This window comes from Amblyraja radiata, chromosome 6 (genome assembly GCF_010909765.2).
Source record: "Amblyraja radiata isolate CabotCenter1 chromosome 6, sAmbRad1.1.pri, whole genome shotgun sequence".
Classification (NCBI taxonomy): domain Eukaryota; kingdom Metazoa; phylum Chordata; class Chondrichthyes; order Rajiformes; family Rajidae; genus Amblyraja; species Amblyraja radiata.
In genome coordinates this window covers 84,387,506-84,411,005 of record NC_045961.1, presented here as the reverse complement: position 1 = coordinate 84,411,005, position 23,500 = coordinate 84,387,506, and the positions used below count along the sequence as shown (strand labels likewise).

The 23,500-nt window shown below is 45.4% G+C and overlaps 1 protein-coding gene across 13 annotated transcripts in view; it reads left to right on the top strand.

Annotated features, from left to right (window-relative positions):
* Positions 1-23,500, top strand: part of dock9 (dedicator of cytokinesis 9) — a 317,738-nt gene that overhangs the window by 187,307 nt on the left and 106,931 nt on the right. For all 13 annotated transcript variants that reach the window (XM_033023076.1, XM_033023077.1, XM_033023074.1 and 10 more), the window contains exons 14-23: positions 2,136-2,218; positions 4,701-4,823; positions 5,611-5,690; positions 7,227-7,414; positions 8,820-8,885; positions 11,788-11,880; positions 12,449-12,572; positions 16,474-16,595; positions 18,112-18,198; positions 20,824-20,913. In XM_033023076.1, coding sequence (XP_032878967.1) covers positions 2,136-2,218; positions 4,701-4,823; positions 5,611-5,690; positions 7,227-7,414; positions 8,820-8,885; positions 11,788-11,880; positions 12,449-12,572; positions 16,474-16,595; positions 18,112-18,198; positions 20,824-20,913 — 1,056 coding nt within the window. The remainder of the gene's footprint in view (positions 1-2,135; positions 2,219-4,700; positions 4,824-5,610; positions 5,691-7,226; positions 7,415-8,819; positions 8,886-11,787; positions 11,881-12,448; positions 12,573-16,473; positions 16,596-18,111; positions 18,199-20,823; positions 20,914-23,500) is intronic.

The window sequence follows — 23,500 nt, the reverse complement described above, 5'->3', positions numbered from 1 at the left end:
CAAGTTAAACTACAGGGTCGGGTACTTTTCGGCGCTGCCGTTCTGGCGCCGCTATTTCGGCGCCTCCGTTTATAATATCTGTACTCATCAGAACCCTAACCCTAACCCTAACCTCTGTAAATACCTCCAGATAAATAAAAGTGTTCCATGGGTCACAATACTCCGGGAAAGTGAATTCCAGAGATTCATCACCCTCTGCAAGAAGTTCCTATGCCAAGGATATTGCAAGTGAGATCAGCTTTATGTTAACAAGTTTGGAAATTGGTTTCCACTGGCCCATCGCTGTGGCACCCTAGCCCTAACCCATACCCTAACCCTAACTCTAACACCCCGAAACGGCGGCGCCCAAACGCAGCGCCGAATGGTACCATTCCGAAACTACAAACCTGCATGTCTTTGGAGGGGGGGGGACCGCAGCACTGGGAGAAAACCCACGCAGTAACTGGGAGAACATACAAACTCCATACAGACAGCACCCGTAGTTAGGATCGAGCCAGTCTTTGCCGCTGTAAGGCAGCAACTCTACTGCTGCACCACTGTGCCGCCCAACTTTTATGTGCACCTCAGAAAGGAGGGATAAGGCATAATGTTCGCTCAAACCCACAAACATCCCCATGGACAGTGTGGCACTCCCGCTTAGTGTGTTTCATGTAGTGTCAGCCAGGATCTATGTGCTCACATTTCTGGAACGGGGGTGGAACCCATGAGCTTCTGATTCGGAGCTGAGTGGGAGAACCTGATGACCCGTCCCGTGACATGAACAGGTCACACCAACGGTGCCAAGAAGTTAAATGTTGGGTTCTCTATGGCTGCACACCAGTGCATCTTTTTTGGTAACCTTATTCTCTGAGAGAGGGGTTTGTGTCTCTGTTGGTCTTGCAGTCTCTTACTTCCTTACCTAGGTAAACATACACCAGCCCACAAGGAATGTCAGATGATTCTGTGTGACATTTACAATTTTCTACCTTTTCTTCAACTCTCTTTTTGGTCTCACCTCTCCGTATATCTCCGCAAACTCTTCAGACCTTTAACCTTCCAAGGTCTTTGCACTCCAACAGGTCTGCACTCCAATTGTTGTTGCTCCACCATTGGTGGCTATGCCTTCAGTCCAGGCACGGAACTCGCTATCAAAATATGGAGGGGACAGGTGGGGACACAATTTTTTGGCAGCCACGCGCGCATGCGCACACTCACGCGCTAGGCTTCGGAGGCTCAATCCAGCGCTAAATGCAGCTGAACTGCCTGTCTTGCCGGGTTAACCTACAGCCCTGTCTGGACACCAGCGCTGCTTCTCCGCGATTGCCATATTTCCCGCAAACCCAGGCAGGTTCACCTGGCGGGACAGGCAGAGTGAGCTGGGTTTAGCGCTGCTTCTCTGCGCTGGCTGTGGGCCTGGGGGCACCCCGCCTGTCTGACTCCCGACCTCTCTGGCCACCCGTGGGGGGGGGGCACTCGGGAGGGGACAAGGCAGCGCCGGAGACCCGGTCGGGATCGATCCTGGCTGCGGATGAGGCGCAGGTCTGTGCCACGTCTCCCTCCTCCAATCACCGCGCTCTATCCTCAGTCCCACCCCCCCCCCCACTCCTCCCTCCTCCAATCATCGTGCTGAATCATCATGTCCCGCCCCCATTGCCTGCTGACCGACGTCTCTCGTCCAATCGGCGCCCTCGATCAGCAGTCCCACCAGCACTGTCTCGCGGAAAGCGGAGATTTTAAAATCCGGATGACTAAAACTTGGGGGGATGTCCCCCACCTCTCAAAACATGGAGGGGACGTGTCCCCTCTGCCCCCCCCCCCCCCCCCCCCCCCCCACCTCACCACTGCTCCAATCAGGTCCTCCTCAAAATCTCCTCTTTGGCCTTTCCCGAATATCTCAAGAGTTGGCACAGGCTCACCTTTGGTCTGAGGAAGCTCCTTTACATGTTTGACTATGTATAAGTCGTGTTCACTGTCTAACAGCCGAGTTGATGGGAAGAGTGGCGGTCATGTCTCTTCTTGTGCTTTCTTGATAGAATGTGCTTTCATCCCAATGTGGTCTTGCTAGAATTCCCTCGTGAAATTTCCACAGGATTTCTGACATAAAGGACTAACATCGTAGGCCAAGAGCTGATTTGATGAGTTTCATTAATTTACAGGTTGCACAGAAAGTATTGAAAAATGCCAAGCAGATGTGCTCCAGACTCGGGCAGTATCGCATGCCATTTGCCTGGGCTGCAAGGTGAGTCAATGAAGCTGTTACCTTAAAACATTCTGAACAAAGAGCTAATGATGAAATGTTTATCATAATTAATTAGAGTCAAAGTCATACAGCGTGGAAACAGGCCCTTATGCCCAACATGCTCACATGATCAACATATCCGATCTACACTAGTCCCACCTGCTTGCATTTGGCCCATATCCCTCTAACCTATCCCATCCATGTACCTGTCTAAATGTTTCTGAAATGTTGTGATAGTACCTGCCTCAACTACCTCCTCTGGCAGTTCGTTCCATACACCTACCACCATTTGCATGAAAAAGTTGCCCCTCAGATTTCTATTACATTTCCCCCCTCCCCTCACCTCACCTCAAACCTATGTCCTCTGACTCTCGAATCCCCTACTCTGGGCAAGAGACTTTGTACTGCTTAAGTGAAGTAAAGATGCTAGCATGATGTACTTGGGCCAAATAGTCTCTTCCTGTGATATGCATTCAATGTATTCAATGTGAGCAGAATAGATTTCAGAATATTGGATTTGAAGGAGCATAGGTCACTTCCTGCATTCTAGAAATAACCTAAGCTGTGAGGCTGGTGTGTTTTGAACCAATTGCTTCTTGCAGTTCCCTCAGTTTTATCTGTTCAGTTTGTTGTCATGTGTACTGAGGTACAGCGAAAAGCTTTCGTTTCATGGTATCCATATAGCAGAAAGGCAATACATGGTTCCAATCAGTCCATGTACAGTGTAAATATACATGATATGGAAATAACGTTTAGTGCAAGGTAAAGCCAACGAAGTCTGATCAATGATAGTCCAAGGGTCACCAAAGAGGTAGATAGTAGTTTAGCGTGGCTCTCTGGTTGTGGTAGGATGCTTCAGTTGCCCGATAACAGCTGGGTTGCATACTGTTTTACTGGATGCTTTGAAAGTAAAGTTTTTAATTACTTTCTTGGTCAAAAATCAACAAATGCCATGTAGACAATATAGATAATCAACCGTAGATGTAGATTTGGGAGAATTGATTTATTCACTGAACGGTTGAGGAGAAGGGTAGTGATGGGTTTAAGGGAAAGCTGAATAAACACATGGTGAAGAGAGGGATGGAAGAGATGGTGACTGAGGGTTTGGAGGATGTTAATGTGGAGTTTGCACTCACCCAGATGAGCCAAACAACTTATTGTTCATTTGATGCAACTCTTTCCTCAACCCCCTTTTCTCTAAAATACCTTCTCTGGGCTTAATATCAGGACCATTAAATGTACTTAGCTTCGAAAAATGCAAAATGGTTTGTGTTTAATCCGAAGATTGTTGCAAGTCAATATATTATATATAATAATAATAATAATAAAAATAAATTTTATTTATTGGGCGCCTTTCAGACATCTCAAGGACACCTTACATAGGTTAACAGGAAATATAAACATATAATCAGAATAAAATAAATAATAAAGACATCACAGAAACACAAATTAAAAACAGAATTCAGTCCAAAAACAAAAATCAAAAACACAATGTGAAGAGGGAGCAGCGGCAGCTAAAGCACGCCAGCGTCCACTCTCCCTTCATGGCAGCCATCTTGGACAAAGACTAACAGGATTACCTTACAGACAAAAAATCATCCCCCCACAATGGATACCACTGTGGGGGAAGGCACAATGGCCAGTCCCTATCCCAAGTTCACCCCAAAGTCAGGCCTATTGAGGCCACCGCAATTGCCTCTACGGAGGCCCGATGTTCCTGGCCGTTCTCACCGGGTGGTCTTGCCCCGGCGTCGGGAGAGTCCTCTCAGCAGCTGGGCCACCTGGAACGGCCGCTTCCTAGCTGGAGACCGCGGCTTCCGAAGCCGACAAGGCCGCGCCGGTTTGGAGCTCCCAGGCTCCCGATGTTGAAATCGGCGCTGCCCACTCCGCACTGCAGACCCGCAGCCCGGAGGTGTTGAACACGGCGGTCTCAGCTCACCAGAGCTCCAGCGCGTCGATCCAGCACGGTGACCCAGGCAAGGCATCGCCCGCTCTGCTCCGCGATAGCGCTCCAGCGCTGTGCCGCCACCGAGGCCGAGGTGCTGGGTGGTCCCCGCCAGGAAACGGCGCTCCAAGCCCGCTGGTAGGCCACGAGGACGGGTCGACGGGCAGCCCGGAGAAAAAGCTGCCTCTCCGACCAGGTAGGGACCTAGAAGTAAAATTAACCCCTACCCCCCACATTAAAAAGTCCATATCCCCTACAGACAAAAAACAGGACTCACTAAAAACTTTTTCTAAAAAGCGAATTAAAACGGACGGCTGCTGGCTAGCAGCCGTTCCCCAAGATGGCTCCTCCTCCTCTGTATATGATGGAACAGACAGAATTACTGTCATATAATAATATTGCTAATTATCCTGCCATTAGCTTTGATTTGTGTCTCTTTATATAAGAAATGTGTTTTTGAATCAGTATATGTTTTCAAGTTGTTGTTTTGTAAAAGCCGATACTTTGTATCCTGAACATCTGCATTCCCTCCAATAGACCTATCTTCAAAGATGCTCAAGGGACACTTGACAAGAATGCACGATTCTCCACACTTTATAGGCAAGATAGCAATAAGCTCTCCAACGAAGACCTGCTCAAGTTGTTGTTGGACTTCAGGAAGTGAGTGTGTATTTTTTATTACTGTGGTGCAATTCCAAAATCTGTTGTTGTGAATCTTGCAGGAAAGGTTCAACACGTTTCTTCAGCCCATTTGAACCTGGGATCACCTAGTGGTGGTGCAGTACACAGCACAGGTCAGTTCTGTGTACCTTCTCTTTTGAACCGTCTATAGTGTGGGTTGGAAGCATTAAGGGCCTGTCCCACCAGCTTGCGACTGCATTCAGCGAGCGCAACCTATCGTGGTCGCTTGAGCCGTACGGCCTCGCGGGGCCGGTCCCACTTCGATCGCCGGAGCCGTATGGAGTTGTGTGGGGCTGGTCCCAACATCGCGCGGGGCTCCGAAAAACTGACACTGTCCAAAAATCCCACGCGGCAACGGCCTGTCGGCCCGCAGCCACATTGAGGCCGTACGCAGCGTCTCGACGGGCGTACGCAGCGTCTGGACACCATACGCAGCGTCTTGACGGCGTACGCCTAGCGCGTGGCGTTGCGCGATGATGTCACCGCCCGGTGTGCCGTTGCATGATGACGTAACCGCCCGACGCCGTGCAACGTCCAAATTCAGTCGACCCGCCTCCTGCCCAGCTGATTGGTGAGTATAATGTGAGCTCCAGACGGCTCCGCGGTTGGAAGTGGGACCGCCCCCACGAGGCCGTACGCCTCAAGCCATCATGTTTGGTTGTGCTCGCCGCATGCAGTCGCCCTTTAGTGTGCAGATTTGCTCCTCCTTTTGTTGCTCGAAAACCTCCTCAACCCTGTATTTTAATATTGTTTTCTGCTTCACTAGACCGGAGAAGATGTCTAAACTTCCAGTTATTTTGGGGAACCTGGACATCACCATTGACAATGTGACTCCCGATTTTCCGAGTAAGTTTACCTGCAATTTCTCATCGAATTTCCAGCACTGCTTTTCCCTCTCTCCATCAACTCCTGTGACCATCTGTGATCTTGCTATCCAAATGCAAGCAAATGCAGATGCTGGACATATGAAAGAAAGATGCAAAATGTTGGGATTACTCGGCAGGTCAGGCAGCATCTGTGGAGAGAGAAATTGAGTCAATGTTACAGACCTGGAATCAAATTTTGCTTTCATTCATTGCCTTCTCTTGCACATCCTTTGTATCTCTCGCTCCACTATTTGAGCAAACGTCAATTTCCAATTATTCTCCCCAGATATTTTGCCTCCATGTCATTCTTCATTTAGGTTTGCAATTCTGTAGCGCCATTCGCAACCCTTGTTAGACCATCCTGTATGGTATATAGCCAGCAAAATACTAGTGAAGCATAATCACTGTTGTAATGCAGGAACACACAACAAGCTCCCACATGCACCAGTGAAATTATGATCTGCCTTTTCGTAATGTTACGCGAGGAATAAACATTGTCCAAGCCACCTTTAAACAAGAGCCCAGGACTAACAATCTAGAAAGTTGAGTTCAGATCTCAGCTTGGCAACAGTTAGTTTCAGTAACGGCAAGAACAAAATTATTTGTCCCTTTTGTTTTCAAGGAAGGATAGCTGAACCTGCCAAGTCTGTTTAGTGTTTCACTCCAGATTCACCAAATGTGTTTGCTACTTAAATATCCTCTGAAATGGTCAAACGATGCTGTTAGAATGAGAAACAAATGCAGGCCTTGCCAGCAATGTCCAGATCCAGAAAAATAAACAAAAACAAATCTACTGTATCCGTTGTTCAAGATGTGGACTCTTATATATCGGCGAGACCAAACGCAGATTGACCAAACACCTTTGCTCAGCCCGCGTGAACCAACCTGATCTCCCGGTTGCTGGACACTTTAATTCCCCTTCCCATTCCTACAAAGGCCTTTCTGTCCTCGGCCTCCTCCAGTGAGGCTAAACACAAATTGGAGGAACAGCATCTCATATTTCGCTTGGGCAGCTTACAGCCCAGTGGTATGAATATTAATTTCTCTCACTTCAGGTATCACCGGCATTCCCTCTCTCTCTATCGCTCCCCCACCCAAGTCACACTAGCTTCTCATTTTCACCCTACATACAGCTTACAATGGCCTGTTTCCTTTATCATCGATATTTTTTTGCATATCTTTCATTCATTGTTCTTTATCTTTCCACATCGCCGTCTATATCTCTCGCTTCCCTTATCCCTAACCAGTCTGAAGAAGGGTCTCGACCCGAAACCTCACCCATTCCTTCTCTCCAGAGATGCTGCCTATTGAGTTACTCCAGCTTTTTGTGTTTATCTTCGGTTTAAACCAGCATCTGCAGTTCCTTCTTGCACAAAAACAAACATCTCTTCGACCTAATGTTTGGCCACACGTGTCTCCATATCTTCTCATATGATTTTGTGCACGAACGCATTGGAGAAATGCCTCTGATTGTTGTATTACTTTAAGTGATGCCTGTAAATATGTGTTGTTGCAGGTTGTTTGAACTCTTCATACATCCCAGTGAAGCATTTTGAAAATAGCTCTAAGGTCTTGGTTACTCACGAGGTGGAGGAATTTTTTCCTTGTACAGCAAAGCTTTCTCAACCGTTTACCATTTACAACAATCATCTCTACGTTTACCCAAAACATCTGAAGTATGACAGTCAAAAATCATTCGCAAAAGTGAGTAATGTTGCATCTGCAATGAGTTAGCTGTCGAGCTGCAGACTGTTTTTAATTGTTGTAATTTGGGTCCGGCCCTGCTGAGTGCACCCCACCCCCCCTGGACTGTCTCCCTCGGATGGTCATGTCGCACAGACACATCTGCACTTTAGTCTGTTTGAACTGTTTTGACTATTTTACTGTTCTTTTTACAATCCATGTTCTCGGGGTATCTAAATCTAAATTTTATTAGTTATTTATGTTATGACATCGGATGGAAGCTGAATACCAAATCTCGTTGCGCTTATGTGCAATGACAATAAAAGATATGATTATTATTATTATTATTATAATTTAGTGGCCTGATAGTAAAATCCTGATAATCCGTTTTCCGGCTTTTCGGAAGTCCTAATAGTTTGGCACTGGGCTCACCAGGTGATGTTTTTCATGAGGCTTTCTCGCTCACAAATTCCACAGTCCCGAGCTTCCTTTCCATTCATGTCTGCCTCAGTTCCCACTTTCACTTCCCACATACTGGGGCGCTGATTCCCACACTCCCTTTTAGCTCTCCTAAGGTCCCAGTTCCAGCACTCTCTTTAAACATGGGTAGTTCACGGGACAATTACAATACCTATTAACATCTTTTAAAAAAGTGAACTAAAGGACTGTTGGAGGTAGACAAAAATGCTGGAGAAACTCAGCGGGTGAGGTAGCATGTATGGAGCGAAGGAAATAGGCAACGTTTCGGGTAGAAACCCTTCTTCAGACACTTACACCTACTCCCCTAAAGGACTGTTGGGGTATTTTTGGAAATAACATCCAACGTTAAAGAAAGTCTTCAGGTCCAACACCTCCAAATTCCTCTTCATAGAAACAAAGAACTGCAAATGCTGGTTAATAAACAAATGGGCACAAAGTGCTGGAGTATCTCAGTCGGTCAGGCAGCATCTCTGCAGAACCTGGATGGGTAACTTTTTGGGTCAAGACCCTTCTTCAGTCCTACGCATGCCGGATTAATGGAGTTTGACAGTACTCTGCATGTTGTAGGTAACAAACTGATTCTGAGTTAGGGTGCTGGTGCTGGTTTAAATTAAATTAAATTAAATTTCTTTATTTATATAGCACATTTTTAGTCAACTTGCATTGACCCCAAAGTGCTTCACATAATTACATTCACACACACAGGCAAAGATGGGTGAAGTGTCTTGCCCAAGGACACACACAGGCAAAGGTGGGTGAAGTGTCTTGCCCAAGGACACAACGACAGTATGCACTCCAAGCGGGATTCGAACCAGCTACCTTCCGGTTGCCAGCCGAACACTTAGCCCATTGTGCCATCTGTCGCCCCAGTTATGTTGTAACCCTGTCCAGCTGACTCGATCTTCAGCTTCTCGTATGAAAGATAATTTGTTTTTCTTTTATGCAGGCGAGGAACATTGCTGTTTGCCTGGAGTTCAGGGACTCTGATGAGGAAGAGTCACAGCCTCTGAAGGTCAGTATCGTTTAGATTTGCAAGGATTTTCCTGTTTGTTGCTGACAATACAGTGTCAGCCACGGAGTATTACTGAAGTGAGATCAATGATTCTTAATAAATTGTCGGTTTACAATGAGCAGCCAGTTTACATAGAACATAGAATCGGTACAGGAATCGGCCCTTCAGCCCATAATGTCTGGCTGAACATGATGCGAAGACCAACTCTCATCTGCCTGCGTATATAATCCATATCCCTCCATTCCCTGCACATCCATACGCCTATCCAAAAGTCTCTTAAATACCACTATCATGTCTGCCTCCATCACCACTCATCGCAGCACGTTACAGGCACTCGACAACCTCTGTGTAAAACAAACGTGTCACGCACATCTCCTTTGAACATTTTCCCTCCCTCACCTTAAAGCTAAGCCCTCCAGTATTTGACATTTCCATCTTGGGGAAAAAAGTCACCCTATCTCTGCCTCTCATAATTCAGTGTACATTTAGCAGGTCTCCCACTCAACCTCCAGTGTTCCACAGAAAACAATCTAAGTCCTGTCCAACCTCAGCTTGTAGCTAATGCCCCTGTCCCACTTAGGAAACCTGAACGGAAACCTCTGGAGACTTTGCGCCCCACCCAAGGTTTCCGTGCGGTTCCCGGAGGTTGCAGGTGGTTGCCGGTGGTTGCAGGTAGTGGAAGCGGGTAGGGAGACTGACAAAAACCTCCGGGAACCGCACGGAAACCTTGGGTAGGGCGCAAAGTCTCCAGAGGTTTCCGTTCAGGTTTCCTAAGTGGGACAGGGGCATAATACCCCCTAATCAAGGCATCATTCCGGTAAACCTCCTCTGCACCCTTTCCAAAGCCTCCACATCCTTCCTGTAATGGGCTGACCACAACTGCGTACAATACTCCAATTTCAGCCTAACCAAACCCCTATAAAACTGCAACATGATTTCCTGACTCTTAAACATAATGCCCCCACCAATGAAGGCAATCAAACATACGCATTCTTAACCACTTTATCTAGTTGTGTTTGCCACTTTCAGGGAGCATGGACTTTGACCTCAAGATCCCTCTGTACATTAATTTTGTTCGGGGTCTTGCCATCAATTGTATATTTTCCTCTTACATTCCACCTCCCAAAGTGCAACGCCTCATATTTGGTCGGAATAAACTCCTTCTGCCATTTCTCTGTCCATTTCTGTAGCTGATTTATTTTCTTCTGTGTACTTTGACAGCGTTTCCTCGCAGTCTGTGACACCAGCAATCTTGGTGTCATCTTCAAACTTACTAACTAACCCATCTATATTTATGTCCAAGTTATTTATATATATCAAAAACAACCGAGGTCTATTAATCCATGCAGAACATCAGTGGTCACAGACCTCCAGCCTGAACATTGTCCTTCAGAACTCTCTGTTGTCTATCAGTAAGTCAGTTGAGAATCATCAGAACTGAACTCCCCTCCATGGACACAATCTACACACAGCGCTGTCAAAAAAGAGCAGAGAGAATTATCAGAGACACACTACATCCAGCTCACTCCCTGCTCAAACACAAAAACTGCACATACAACCTCAGGCACAGACGAGCGGACAGTATCGCCACAAACAGAACACGCTTTTTTAAGAGCTTCTTCCCTGCAACAGTGAGACTCTTGGCCAAAACAAAACAAAATGAACTGATGTCCTGATATAGGGTTTGTGCAAGTTACAATGCTCTCACTTTCCCCTTTGTATAGGGTTTTAGGCATTTTCTTTTTTTATTTCTGGAGTGGTATGTGTTTTTTATGGATTATGTGTCTTCTGTGTGTCTTTTTAACTTTTTTAAATTTTTTAATTTTTAATTTTAATTTTTAACTTGACTTGACTTGACTCTCTGAATAGCCGCACAAGAGTTCCTATGTGTGTAAGCACAAATGGCAAATAAAGTTTTTGACCTTTTTTGACCTTGAGAATTCATACGATCAAATCACTGTTAATCCTATACATTTTAATCTTCTGGATCAGCCTACTATGCGGGACTTTTGCCAACTGCCTTACTAAAATCCACGTACGATCACCTTTGTCACTTCCTCCAAAAGCTCAATCAAGTTAGTAAGACACCACCTGCCGCATACAAAATGTACTCAGTTCGTTGCTGGAAATCGAGTCATAAAGCATGGATTTATGTGATTTGGCCCACTAAATCCCCGCTGCCCACTGAGCACCTGTCTGTGTTAATCCCAGCACTTGGCCCAGAGCCCTCTTTGTATGGGCATTTCAAGTACTCAACACTGCTTTAATATTGTCAGGGACTCTGCTTCCAACACTCTCTCCCAGGCAGTACATACAATGTAATCACCACTGTCTGGTAGAAGAATTACCCCTCAGATCCACTCTAGATCACTTTACCATAAATCTCTGTTCTGGTCTTACCCTTGCAATTCTTCCCAATATATCTCTGTCCTCATTACATGGCAGGGACCAAAAAGATCTTAGTACAAGCAAGGCTCAATACAAATGTGGGACCACTGAGTGCAAATAAGAAAGCAAATTGTTGGAGGACCATAGTGGGTCAGGCAGCATGTGTGGTGACATAAAATGGTTGCTGCGTTGGGTTGGGGCCCTACATCAGGCCTAAAAGTGTGGAGGAAGGAATATAAAGAGGAGAGAGGGAGGGGTGAGATGGGGAAGCTGGTCGGTGATAAGCGGAACGAGGTGAGGGTGGGAAATGATGCACGGGTGGAGCTGAAGGAGAAGAGAGGAAGGGGGAGATAGAGCTAGAGGCTGGAAGGTGTTGAGTAGTACCAGTGGCACTGCTGAGCATTTCCCTGCTTCCAGTGTGAAGATGGCGATGTACAAATGCTCTTCATTTACAGTCTTTATAGCAGAAAATGCAAGTGTTGACTATTTTTCTTTCTGCTTTCTCTCTGTGCAGTGCATATACGGGAGACCCGGAGGTTCTGTATTTACGAAATGGGCCTTCTCCGTGGTGTTGCATCATCATCACAACCCAGAGTTCTATGATGAGGTAAAAACGGACACTCTATAAGGACAAATATATTTGGGCAGCACAGTGGCGTAATATTTGGGCGGGCATAGTGGTGATGTAGGTGACCCCTGGTGCTGTCTGTGTGAAGTTTGCACGTTTTCCCTATGACCTTGTGCTCCAGTTTCCCCCTACGTCTCCAAGACATGCAGCTGGTAGGAAAATTGGCCAAGGTAAATTGCCCCTCATTTGGGTAACAGGAGAATCAGGGTGCAGTTGATGGAAATATGAGGGAGAACAGGTTACAGGGGAGTCGAGAATAGGATTGCTGAGTGAGTCAGCTAGCATAGAACCTGCATTATTTCAAAATATGATATTTCTCTAAGTTTTTTTTTTCAGGCTCTGAGATCACAGGCTAGGCCTGCATTTATTGCCAATCCCTAATTGCCATTGAGAAGTTGGTCACCACCTTGAATCACTGAGGTTCTTATAGTTGGACAGGGACTTTCAGAATTCATACCTCTGTTAAATCTCTTGCAAAGCTGACTGGCTCCCATTGGGTTCAGATGGATTTTGATGCCAGAATTCAAGAATTCTCTCTCTGTTTCAGGTTAAAGTGGAGCTCCCAACACAACTCCACGAGAAGCATCATTTGTTGTTCACCTTCTATCACGTCAGCTGTGACAACTCGAGCAAAGGCACCACCAAGAAGAAAGAGACTATTGAATCTCAAGGTTTCACTTGATGTCTTTCCTTAATGATATCAACAATATCCATAAGAGTGTTTATTGTATCTCTCACCCCATCAGGACATTGTAAAGCCAATTAGAGTCATAGTCACACAGCGAAGAAACACGACCTTCGACCCAACTCGTTTATGCAGACCAAAATGACCCATCGAAGACAGCCCCATTTGCTCACGTTTGGCCCAAATCTCTCGAAACCTTTCCTATCCACGAACCTGTCCATAGAGCAAAAAGCTGGGTCTCAACCGGAAACATCACCTTTTCTCCAGAGATGCTGTCTGACCCGTTGAGTTGCTCCAGCTTTTTGTGTCTATCTTCGGTTTTAATCATCTCCAGTTCCTTCCCACACAAGTACCTGTCCAAATGTATCTTCAATATTTTTATTGTAGTTACCTCAACTACTTCCTTTGACAGCTTGTTCCATGCACACCACCTTCTGTGTGGGTGGTGAGTGTCTGCGACACGCTGCCAGCAATGATAGTTGAGGCAGATACAATAGTGGCATTTAAGAGAGTTTTAGATGGGCATATGAATACACAGGAAATGGAGGGATTTGAATTATGAGCCAGCAGATAAGAGATGGTCTTGGCATCATGTTCGTCACAGACATTGTAGTCTAAAGGGCCTGTTATTTGTGCTGTATTGTTCTATGTTGTAATTCATCACAGAGGGAGGCTGTTCAGTCCATAGGCTTGTATTCACTGGAGTTTGGAAGGATGAGGGGGATCTTATAGAAACATATAAAATTATAAAAGGACTGGACAAGCTAGATGCAGGAACAATGTTCCCAATGTTGGGCGAGTCCAGAACCAGGGGCCACAGTCTTAGTATTAAGGGGAGGTCATTTAAGACTGAGGTGAGAAAAAAACTTTTTCACCCAGAGAGTTGTGAATTTATGGAATTCCCTGCCACAGAGGGCAGTGGGGGCCAAGTCACTGGATGGATTTAAGAGAGAGTTAGATAGAGCTCTAGGGGCTAGTGGAGTCAAGGGATATGGGGAGAAGGCAGGCACGGGTTATTGATAGGGGACGATCAGCCATGATCACAATGAATGGCGGTGCTGGCTCGAAGGGCCGAATGGCCTCCTCCTGCACCTATTTTCTATGTTTCCATCAGGTCCGTGCTAGCTGTGAGCCAGTCCCATTCCACCATTCCTTTTGCTGCAACAGTGCACATGACCATAAGCTCCACTGTCATTACTTTTGCAATTTGCCTGCACCAAGATGAATGAATGAAAACTTTCATATCCACGAAAGATGCAGTTTACTGTGGTTACTTATGTGGGAGGAAAGTCATGGCATCGCAGGGCGAAGGTGTGAACTTGATATAGACAAGGTCACGAATGAACCCAGGTGGCTGGAGCTGTGAAGCACCAGCACTAATTGTATCCCATCCCACTGAGTCAAAAGAATTTGATCAAGTCGCACCTCGGAGACCTGTGAAAAAACAGTATCCGTGGCTATATATAGATAGGGGAATTATCCTGGCCAGTGTTCAAGATTCCTGAAGCAGATTACCCAGGGATTATCGTATTGTCACCCACACTGGTGTGCAGCACCTCTGTATTAGAATAATGACTGGAGGGTGTTTTGAATGATGTGTGACTATAAAAATAAATGCTTGCTGCTGATCCACTGTATGAATATGTCAGTATAAATTTGCTGTTCTTATTTAAACATTGACTTGCAATGTACTTGCAAGCTCATCTGAAAGTTTCAAGACGCAGCATTTTTTTTTCCCATTTAGTTAACGTTGCATTCTTTACCAGTGCTGTTTCAAAGAAAAACAACAGAAATTCATCTAATGAACCAGAGTGAGATGAATTTGGTGTTGAACAATTTATTTATAAACTGATTCTGTGTGCAGATGCCAGATTGCCGACTCAACTCTGTCGGTTTTCACTGCTCGAACCTGATAGCGGTTTGTGCGGTGCCATCCCGAGTAACTCAAGTCCAAGTGGGAGGAGAGTTAGAAGTGAGTCAGAGGGGGGAAAACAGTTGAAGACTGAGAAATTTGGTTTGTAAATTGGTAAATTAGGCAAGTAAGCAAGACGGCTCTAAGGGAGCGGCAGTGAGTGAGCGGCCCTGTGAGAAAAGTGCGAGTCTTTGGCTCGAGAGTCTTCGGCGAGGAGGCAGTGAAGAAAGCGAATGGTATGTTAGCATTCATAGCAAAAGGATTTGAGTATAGGAGCAGGGAGGTTCTACTGCAGTTGTACAGGGTCTTGGTGAGACCACACTTGGAGTATTGCGTACAGTTTTGGTCTCCTAATCTGAGGAAAGACATTCTTGCCATAGAGGGAGTACAGAGAATGTTCACCAGACTGATTCCTGGGATGTCAGGACTTACATATGAAGAAAGACTGGATAGACTCGGCTTGTACTCGCTAGAATTTAGAAGATTGAGGGGGGATCTTATAGAAACTTACAAAATTCTTAAGGAGTTGGACAGGCTAGATACAGGAAGATTGTTCCCGATGTTGGGGAAGTCCAGAACAAGGGGTCACAGTTTAAGGATAAGGGGGAAATCTTTTAGGACCGAGATGAGGAAAACATTTTTCACACAGAGAGTGGTGAATCTCTGGAATTCTCTGCCACAGAAGGTAGTTGAGGCCAGTTCATTGGCTATATTTAAGAGGGAGTTAGATGTGGCCCTTGTGGCTAGGGGGATCAGGGGGTATGGAGAGAAGGCAGGTACGGGATACTGAGTTGGATGATCAGCCATGATCATATTGAATGGCGGTGCAGGCTCGAAGGGCCGAATGGCCTACTCCTGCACCTAATTTCTATGTTTCTATGTTTCTATGATCAGCCATGATCATATTGAATGGCGGTGCAGGCTCGAAGGGCCGAATGGCCTACTCCTGCACCTATTTTCTATGTTTCTAAGTCGGGTTTATTGTCATGTGCACAAGTATAGTGAGATACGGGTACAATAAAATGTCACAGGCTCAAACACGCAAAAGCATACATTATAAGTAAATCACACCTAAATTCAATAAATCAGTGAAATGGGAAAAAAAAAATGAAATGAAAAAAAATGTGCAAAAACCATGACATTTGTCCAATATCAATTTCAAAAACATCTCCAAAAAAAAGCACTGATTCTCCACCATAACCTGCCATCTGACAGATTATTCAAACTCGCAAATCATGGCAATGTTATGCATTGTTGTATGATCTGTGAGTGAGTTCTTAGCAGAGCCATAGTTATGGCGAAATGAACTTGGGGTCCAAATAACAAACTTCATAGCAGTGAGTTAGTATTCCCTGATAAATATTGCAAAATTCAAACTGTTACAAATATTTTTTGTTCCCAATTTCAAACGTTTGCTTGTAATATTTAAGCCGTGAACCAGTCTTTACTTCTGCTTCAGTCAAATATTTAAAGAGTTAATTTAAAAGTAAATACACCTTTTACTCTTTGCTTTGTCGTTCCTGAGAGTCTTGGTTTTTTACAGCCAGGATTCCTCTTGAGTTGATACCCAACGGCACCAAGCGGTGACAATGAGAACATTCTCCCCACAGATGTGGCTGCGTCTTTGTGACCAGCTTACTTAAGTGCCTGAGCAGACCACAGACTCTGCTGTCAGGTTTCGTGTTTTCCCATTGAATACTTTTCTGTACGTCAGTATTCGCTTTGGTTTCCAGAATAACTTTGATCTACAGACCTCAACACAGCTGGGTTTTAATCCACTTCTGTGGGTAGGTCTCGGGTCTTTAGTTGCAGAGGTATTCACTTTTTACCCACATTGTTGTTGAGTTAATAAGGAGAAGGATTTGGACGACACTTTAATTCACTGATGTGGTCAAATTTTGCTGCATCATGATGTGAAGTTCCTGTCTCTAAACTCTTGATTATTTTGACATATTTTCTCGTCTTGCTCCTGCAGTTGGTTATGCCTGGCTACCCATTCTGAAAGATGGTCGGGTGGTTACCAATGATAATCAGATCTCTGTCTCAGCCAATCTACCTGTTGGCTACTTAAGCTACCTGGAGCTGGGAATGGGAAAGGTAAGCTCTGCATTTCCTCAAGGCCATTGGTTGAAGGCGGCATGAGGTGACCATCATGGTTCCTCACAGAAAGCCAATGATCTGGTGAACCCTCCATGTGCAAGTGACCGAAAGTATTACATTTCTGAATTTGTATGTAATTTTTGACAAAAATACCCAGGAGAAATGACTGATAGAACGCACAATGCTTTAAAGGTTCAGTAGATTGGGCAGAAAGAGTTTCAGTTTCAGGTCAAAGATCTTTCTTGGAAACTGGAAATAGAAACATAGACATAGAAAATAGGTGCAGGAGTAGGCCATTCGGCCCTTCGAGCCAGCACCGCCATTCAATATGATCATGGCTGATCATCCAACTCAGTATCCTGTACCTGCCTTCTCTCCATACCCCCTGATCCCTTTAGCCACAAGAGCCACATCTAACTCCATCTTAAATGAACTAGCCTCAACTACCTTCTGTGGCAGAGAATTCCAGAGATTCACCACTCTCTGTGTGAAAAATGTTTTTCTCATCTCGGTCCTAAAAGACTCCCCCTTTATCCTTAATTAGAGATTAATTAAATAATTAGAGAAAGCCAATGTCACGTTGCAGAGGAAGGGTCAACTGGCTTGTAAGTGTGACTGTTAGTCCGCCTCATCAGTTGTTGCAAGTTGTGAATAGCTGGGGACCAAGCACTGAGCCCACTAGTCACAACCTGAAAGAAATTGGATTATTTCACCTCTGGCGTTATGACCAATAACTCAATTCTCAATCTGTGCCAGTATATCTCACACAATTCCACGTGCTCTACTTTTTTGGTCCAATCTCCAGCGTAGGAACTTTATCAAAATCCAAATACACTCCCATGCATTGGTTTACTCCTGATTTAAGCCATTAATCATGTCCTCAAAGAACTCCAGCAGATTACTCAAACATAATTTTCCTTTTCCCATGTTGACTCTGCACAGTCCTATTAGCTTTTTCCAGATGTTCTTTTATTACATCAATATTAGTGATTCCAGCATTTTCCCCCTTGCAATTTTCAGGGCTAGAGCTAGAGAGGATACAGAGAAGACTCACAAGTATGTTGCTTGAACTTTAGGGGTTTAGTCTATTTGACAAAGGGCGGCACGTTGGAGCAGTGGTAAAGTTGCTGCCTTACAGCGCCAGAGAGCCAGGTTCGATCCTGACTTTGGGGGCTGTACGGAGTTTGTACGTTCTCCCCGTGACCTGCGTGGGGTTTCTCCGGATGCTCCGGTTTCCTCCCACACTCCAAAGACGTGCAGGTTTGTAGGCTAATTCACTTCAGCAAAAATTGTAAATTGTCCCCAGCGTATAGGATAAAGATACTGTGCGGGGTGGTCGGTACAGACTCGGTGGGCTGAAGGGCCTGTTTCTGCGTTGTATGTCTAAACTAAAGACTGCTGGGATGCATCAACAAGAATGTTGCAGAGCTAGCTGTTGATGATGGAAATAAAAGCTAAATTTAGCTTTTGTTTAATTAATTTAGTTTCACACCATTTTTTTGGTACATTTCAGCACACTGGTCCTGAAATCAAATGGGTAGATGGAGCCAAACATATTTTCAAAGTTGCCACACACCTAGTGTCGACGGTCTACACCCAGGTCAGTGGCTGTCTTCTTTATTTTCTTCACATGTTTGAAATTTTGATTTAAAGCATCTACTATTTTGGAGAAACAGCAGATGCTGGAATCTGGCACAAGACTCACAGTGTTGGAGTGACTGTAATGGGTCCTTTTAATGGAGGTTAACAATGGTACATAGTAGAAACATAGACAATAGGTGCAGGAGTAGGCCATTCGGCCCTTCGAGCCTTCACCGCCATTCAATATGATCATGGCTGATCATCCAACTCAGTATCCTGTACCTGTCTTCTCTCCATACCCCCTGATCCCTTTAGCCACAAGGGCCACATCTAACTCCCTCTTAAATATAGCCAATGAACTGGCCTCAACTACCTTCTGTGGCAGAGAATTCCAGAGATTCACCACTCTCTGTGTGAAAAATGTTTTTCTCATCTCGGTCCTAAAAGATTTCCCCCTTATCCTTAAACTGTGACCCCTTGTTCTGGACTTCCCCAACATTGGGAACAATCTTTCTGCATTTCGCCTGTCCAAACCCTTAAGAATTTTATAAGTTTCTATAAGATCCTCCCTCAATCTTCTAAATTCTAGAGAGTACAAGCCGAGTCTATCCAGTCTTTCTTCATATGAAAGTCCTGACATCCCAGGAATCAGTCTGGTGAACCTTCTCTGTACTCCCTCTACGGCAAGAATGTCTTTCCTCAGATTAGGTCCCTCTACGGCAAGAATGTCTTTCCTCAGATTAATCTTTGTATTTTCTTATAAGAGGGGAATGAATGTTTTCAATGTTGTTCTACTAGATAATATTCTTATTTTCATTGCTTTGGTCGGTAAGGAAGGTAAAAAAGTGGCTCATGCTCAGAGGACAGGAACAGGGAGATGCTAAAACGACATTGTTGCCTCCATGGTGGCGCAGCAGTCAGTGCTGCTGCCTCAAGCTCACGCTGCCTGGGTTCAGTCCCGATCTGTGCTGTCTGTGTGGAGTTTGCATGTTCTCCCAGTGACTGTATGGGTTTCCCTAATTTCTCCAGATTTTCGCACATCACAAAGGAGAGTTGATGGGTATGTGAGAGAGAGCGAGAGAGAGTAAGGATCAGAGGTACATGAGGAATAACGTGTAGGAAAGAACTACAGATTCTGGTTTAAATCGAAGATAGACACAAAAAGCTGGAGCAACTCAGCGGGACAGGCAGCATCTCTGGAGAGAAGGAATGGGTGACGTTTCGGGTGGAGACCCTTCTTCAGACTGAAATGGGATGAATGAGATTGGTCTTGGGATCCAGCACACACAATGGGCTGAATGGCTCATGAGGCATAATCAGGATGGGAACAGTAAGATCACAAAGGCTGTGATTGTTTTTTACAGAAGAGGGGAACTGAGAGGATGTAATCAAGGTATATACAATTATGATGAAACCAGGGTAAATAAAGCATGCACTGACCTTTAATAGAAAGATTGATAACTGGGGATATAAATTTAAAATAATTAGTGCATTGATTGGAGGCGAGTTGAGGAAGTTATTTTGTCAAGATTTAGGAATTCACTGGTTGAAACAGTGATGGAGGCATCGCTTAGATTAATCGGGTGAGCCTATGAACAGCGTAACCTTCAAGGCCACGTACTGAGATTCAGGAGTGAGCTTTCTCAAAGCATGGATACAGGTTCAAGGTGATGGGTGAAAGATTTAATGGAAACCTGAGGGATAACGTTTTCACACAAAGGGTGTTAGGTGTATGGAATGAGCCGCCGGAGGAGGTAGTTGGGGCAGGTACTATCGCAACGTTTAAGAAACATTTAGACAGGTACATGGATAGGACCGGTTTAGAGGGATCTGGGCCAAACGCAGGCAGGTGGGACTAGTGTACATGGGACATGTTGGTCGATGTGAGCAGGCTGGGACAAGGGGCCTGGTTCACTCTGTGAGACTCTTATGTCTGTGACTCTATGACAATCGGTGCTTCTATACTCTAAATTCCCCTGATTCTCTGATTAAATGGTTCAACACCCTGTGGGAGAATCATATGCTGCAGCTTAAAAATAAGTCAACATCTTCTGTAAATTGGGTTAACAAGTTGGTTGTTCTTGTAAATTCTCAAAACAAAATCTTATCGAATCTATTCAAGGGAGAGAGGGCAGGAAAGGGCAGATCCATTGTGAAGCCTCAACAGGGAATTAGATAATACTGACAGTGTGGGAAATCATTTACAGGGCTACAGGTAAGAAGCAATGGAAATAGACTGGATAGTTCTTACAGAGAGTTCGTCAAGTAAAGTTAAATTTACTCGTGCATAAGTTCGGTGAGGTACAGGTACAATGAAAATTCTGATTGCAGCAGCATCGTAGGCACATAGACTCAAGACAAGAATCTATTGAAGGTCGGGGTGGACAGATACTTCAACTGCAGGGTCGTGAAAGAGTGTAGGAAGAGAGCTGGAGAACAGCGCAGAGTTTGACATTGGATCTTAGAGAATGGTGGAGTAGATCTTGATGGTCTGATTGGGCAACTCCTGCACCTGTGTTGACCTGCACCTTGTTTGTAGCTTGGTCTGCTGAGTTCCTCAAGCACTGTGTATTTTGCTCAAGATTACAACGTCTGCAGTCTCTTTTGTCTCCTGTGCCTTATGTTCGTCTTGTATCATCTGCAGGACCAGCACCTCAACAACTTCTTCCAGTATTGCCAGAAGTGTGATTCTGGAGCCCAAGCTTCTGGATCCGAACTTGTCAAATTCCTGAAGGTGAGTTTGCATCTCCAGCCCTGTGCTGTCGGGTCCATTCAACTATTTACCTTTCAATAACGGCGTGGAACTTGCTTCATCCACACAATGGCACTTGGACAGGTACATGGATAGGAAAGGATTAGAAGATTATGGGCCAAACGCGGACAAATGGGACTAGCTTCGATGTGGCACCTTGGTCGGCATGGCTGCGTTGGGAGGAAGGGCCAATGTCTGTGCTGTAGGACTCCATGACTATATCAGGTTTGTAGGTTAATTGGCTTCGGTAAAAATTGTAAATTGTCCCTAGTGTGTAGGAGTTTGCTAGTGTGCGGGGATCATTGGTCAGCGCAGACACGGTGGGCCGAAGGGCCTGTTTCCGTGCCGTATCTCTAAAGTCTATAGTTGTAATCCCACCATGGCTGCTTGAGAATTTAAATTCAGTTCATTAAATAATTCCAATTAAAAAGCAATTCTTAATAATGATGAGCGCAAAACAACCGGATTGCCAACATCTTCAACCTCTCCCTGAGTCAGTCTGTGGTTCCCACCCCCTTCAAAGCACCCATCATTGTTCCTGTTCCAAAGAACCCATTAATCTCCTGTTTAAATGACTACCGTCCTGTCGCACTGACATCAGTCATCATGAAGTGCTTCGAGCGACTAGTCAAAACTCACATCTGCTCCTCTCTCCCTGACACCTTGGACCCTCTTCAGTTTGCGTATAGACCAAACAGGGCCACGGATGATGCCATCGCCATGGCAACACACTGGACAAAGGGAATACATATGTGAGAATGCTCTTCATTGACTACAGCTCAGCATTCAACACTATCATTCCCTCAAAACCCGTCCCCAAGCTCCTAGATCTTGGACTGGAGACCTCCATCTGCGGCTGGATATTCGACTTCCTGACGGGCAGGTCCCAGGTGGTGAGAATTGGCATCTACACCTCTTCCTCACTGATCCTCAACACAGGCGCACCACAGGGCTGTGTGTTCAGTCCTCTCCTGTACTCCCTGTTCACGCACGACTGTACTGCTAAGCACAGCTCCAACATCATCTTAAAGTTTGCTGACGACACGACCATCCTGGGCCTCATCACAGACAATAATGAGATGGCCTATAGAGAGGAGGTAAGGGCACTAAACAGCTGGTGCCAGGAAAATAACCTCTCTCTCAATGTCAGCAAAACTAAAGCGATGATCGTGGACTACAGGAGACAGCAGGGGAGTGGTCACCTCCCCATCCACATCAATGATGCTGAGGTTGAAAGGGTCAGCAGCTTCAAGTTCCTTGGTGTGCACATCACTTGGACACTGCACACGGACACAATAACTAAGAAAGCCCGCCAGCAACTCTTGTTCATGAGAAGACTGAGGAAGTTTGGCATGAACGCCAGCATCCTCACAAACTTCTACAGTTGCACCATCAAGAGTCTGCTGACGGGCTGCATCACAGTCTGGTACGGGAACTGTTCTGCCCACAGCCGCAAATCACTACAGAGAGTGGTGAAGGCGGCACAGCACATCATTGGCAACTGTCTCCCGGCCATTCAGGACATTTTTCACAGGCGGTGCCTGCAGAAGGCACACAGCATCATCAAGGACCACAGCCACCCAGCACGCAGACTGTTCTCCTTGTTACCGTCAGGCAGACGATACAGGAGCATGGCTGCATGCACCATCAGACTTAGCACTTAGTTTTTATCATCAGGCTTCTGAACTCATAAACACATCATATATGTTGATTATTTTATTACTGTCTTTTACCTACCAAAGTCACTTTTTTAGTGTACGCATATCGCTCTGTTCCCCGGGCGGGTCTGGGTCTCTCTGATCATTGTCTAGTTCACCTTATTCCGACCTACAGGCAGAAACTAAAAGCTGCTAAGCCTGTGGTCAGAACAACAAAAAGGTGGACAAGCGAGGGCATTGAGAACCTACAATCCTGCTTTGACTGCACGGATTGGAATGTGTTCAGGGAAGCAACATAGAAACATAGAAAATAGTTGCAGGAGTAGGCCATTCGGCCCTTCGAGCCTGCACCGCCATTCAATATGATCATGGCTGATCATCCAACTCAGTATCCTGTACCTGCCTTCCCTCCATACCCCCTGATCCCTTTAGCCACAAGGGCCACATCTAACTCCCCCTTAAATATAGCCAATGAACTGGCCTCAACTACATTCTGTGGCAGAGAATTCCAGAGATTCACCACTCTCTGTGTGAAAAATGTTTTTGTCATCTCGGTCCTAAAAGACTTCCCCCTTATCCTTAAACTGTGACCCCTTGTTCTGGACTTCCCCAACATCGGGAACAATCTTCCTGCATCTAGCCTGCCCAACCCCTTAAGAATTTTGTAAGTTTCTATAAGATCCCCCCTCAATCTTCTAAATTCTAGCGAGTACAAGCTGAGTCTATCCAGTCTTTCTTCATATGAAAGTCCTGACATCCCAGGAGCCTCAATGGATATACGGACACTCTATCATCATATGTCAGCTTTTGCAAGGACAGTTGCATTCCAACTAAGACCCGGACATGGTTCAACAACAACAAGCCCTGATTCACTGCAGAACTCAGACAGTTCCGATGGTCCAAAGAGGAGG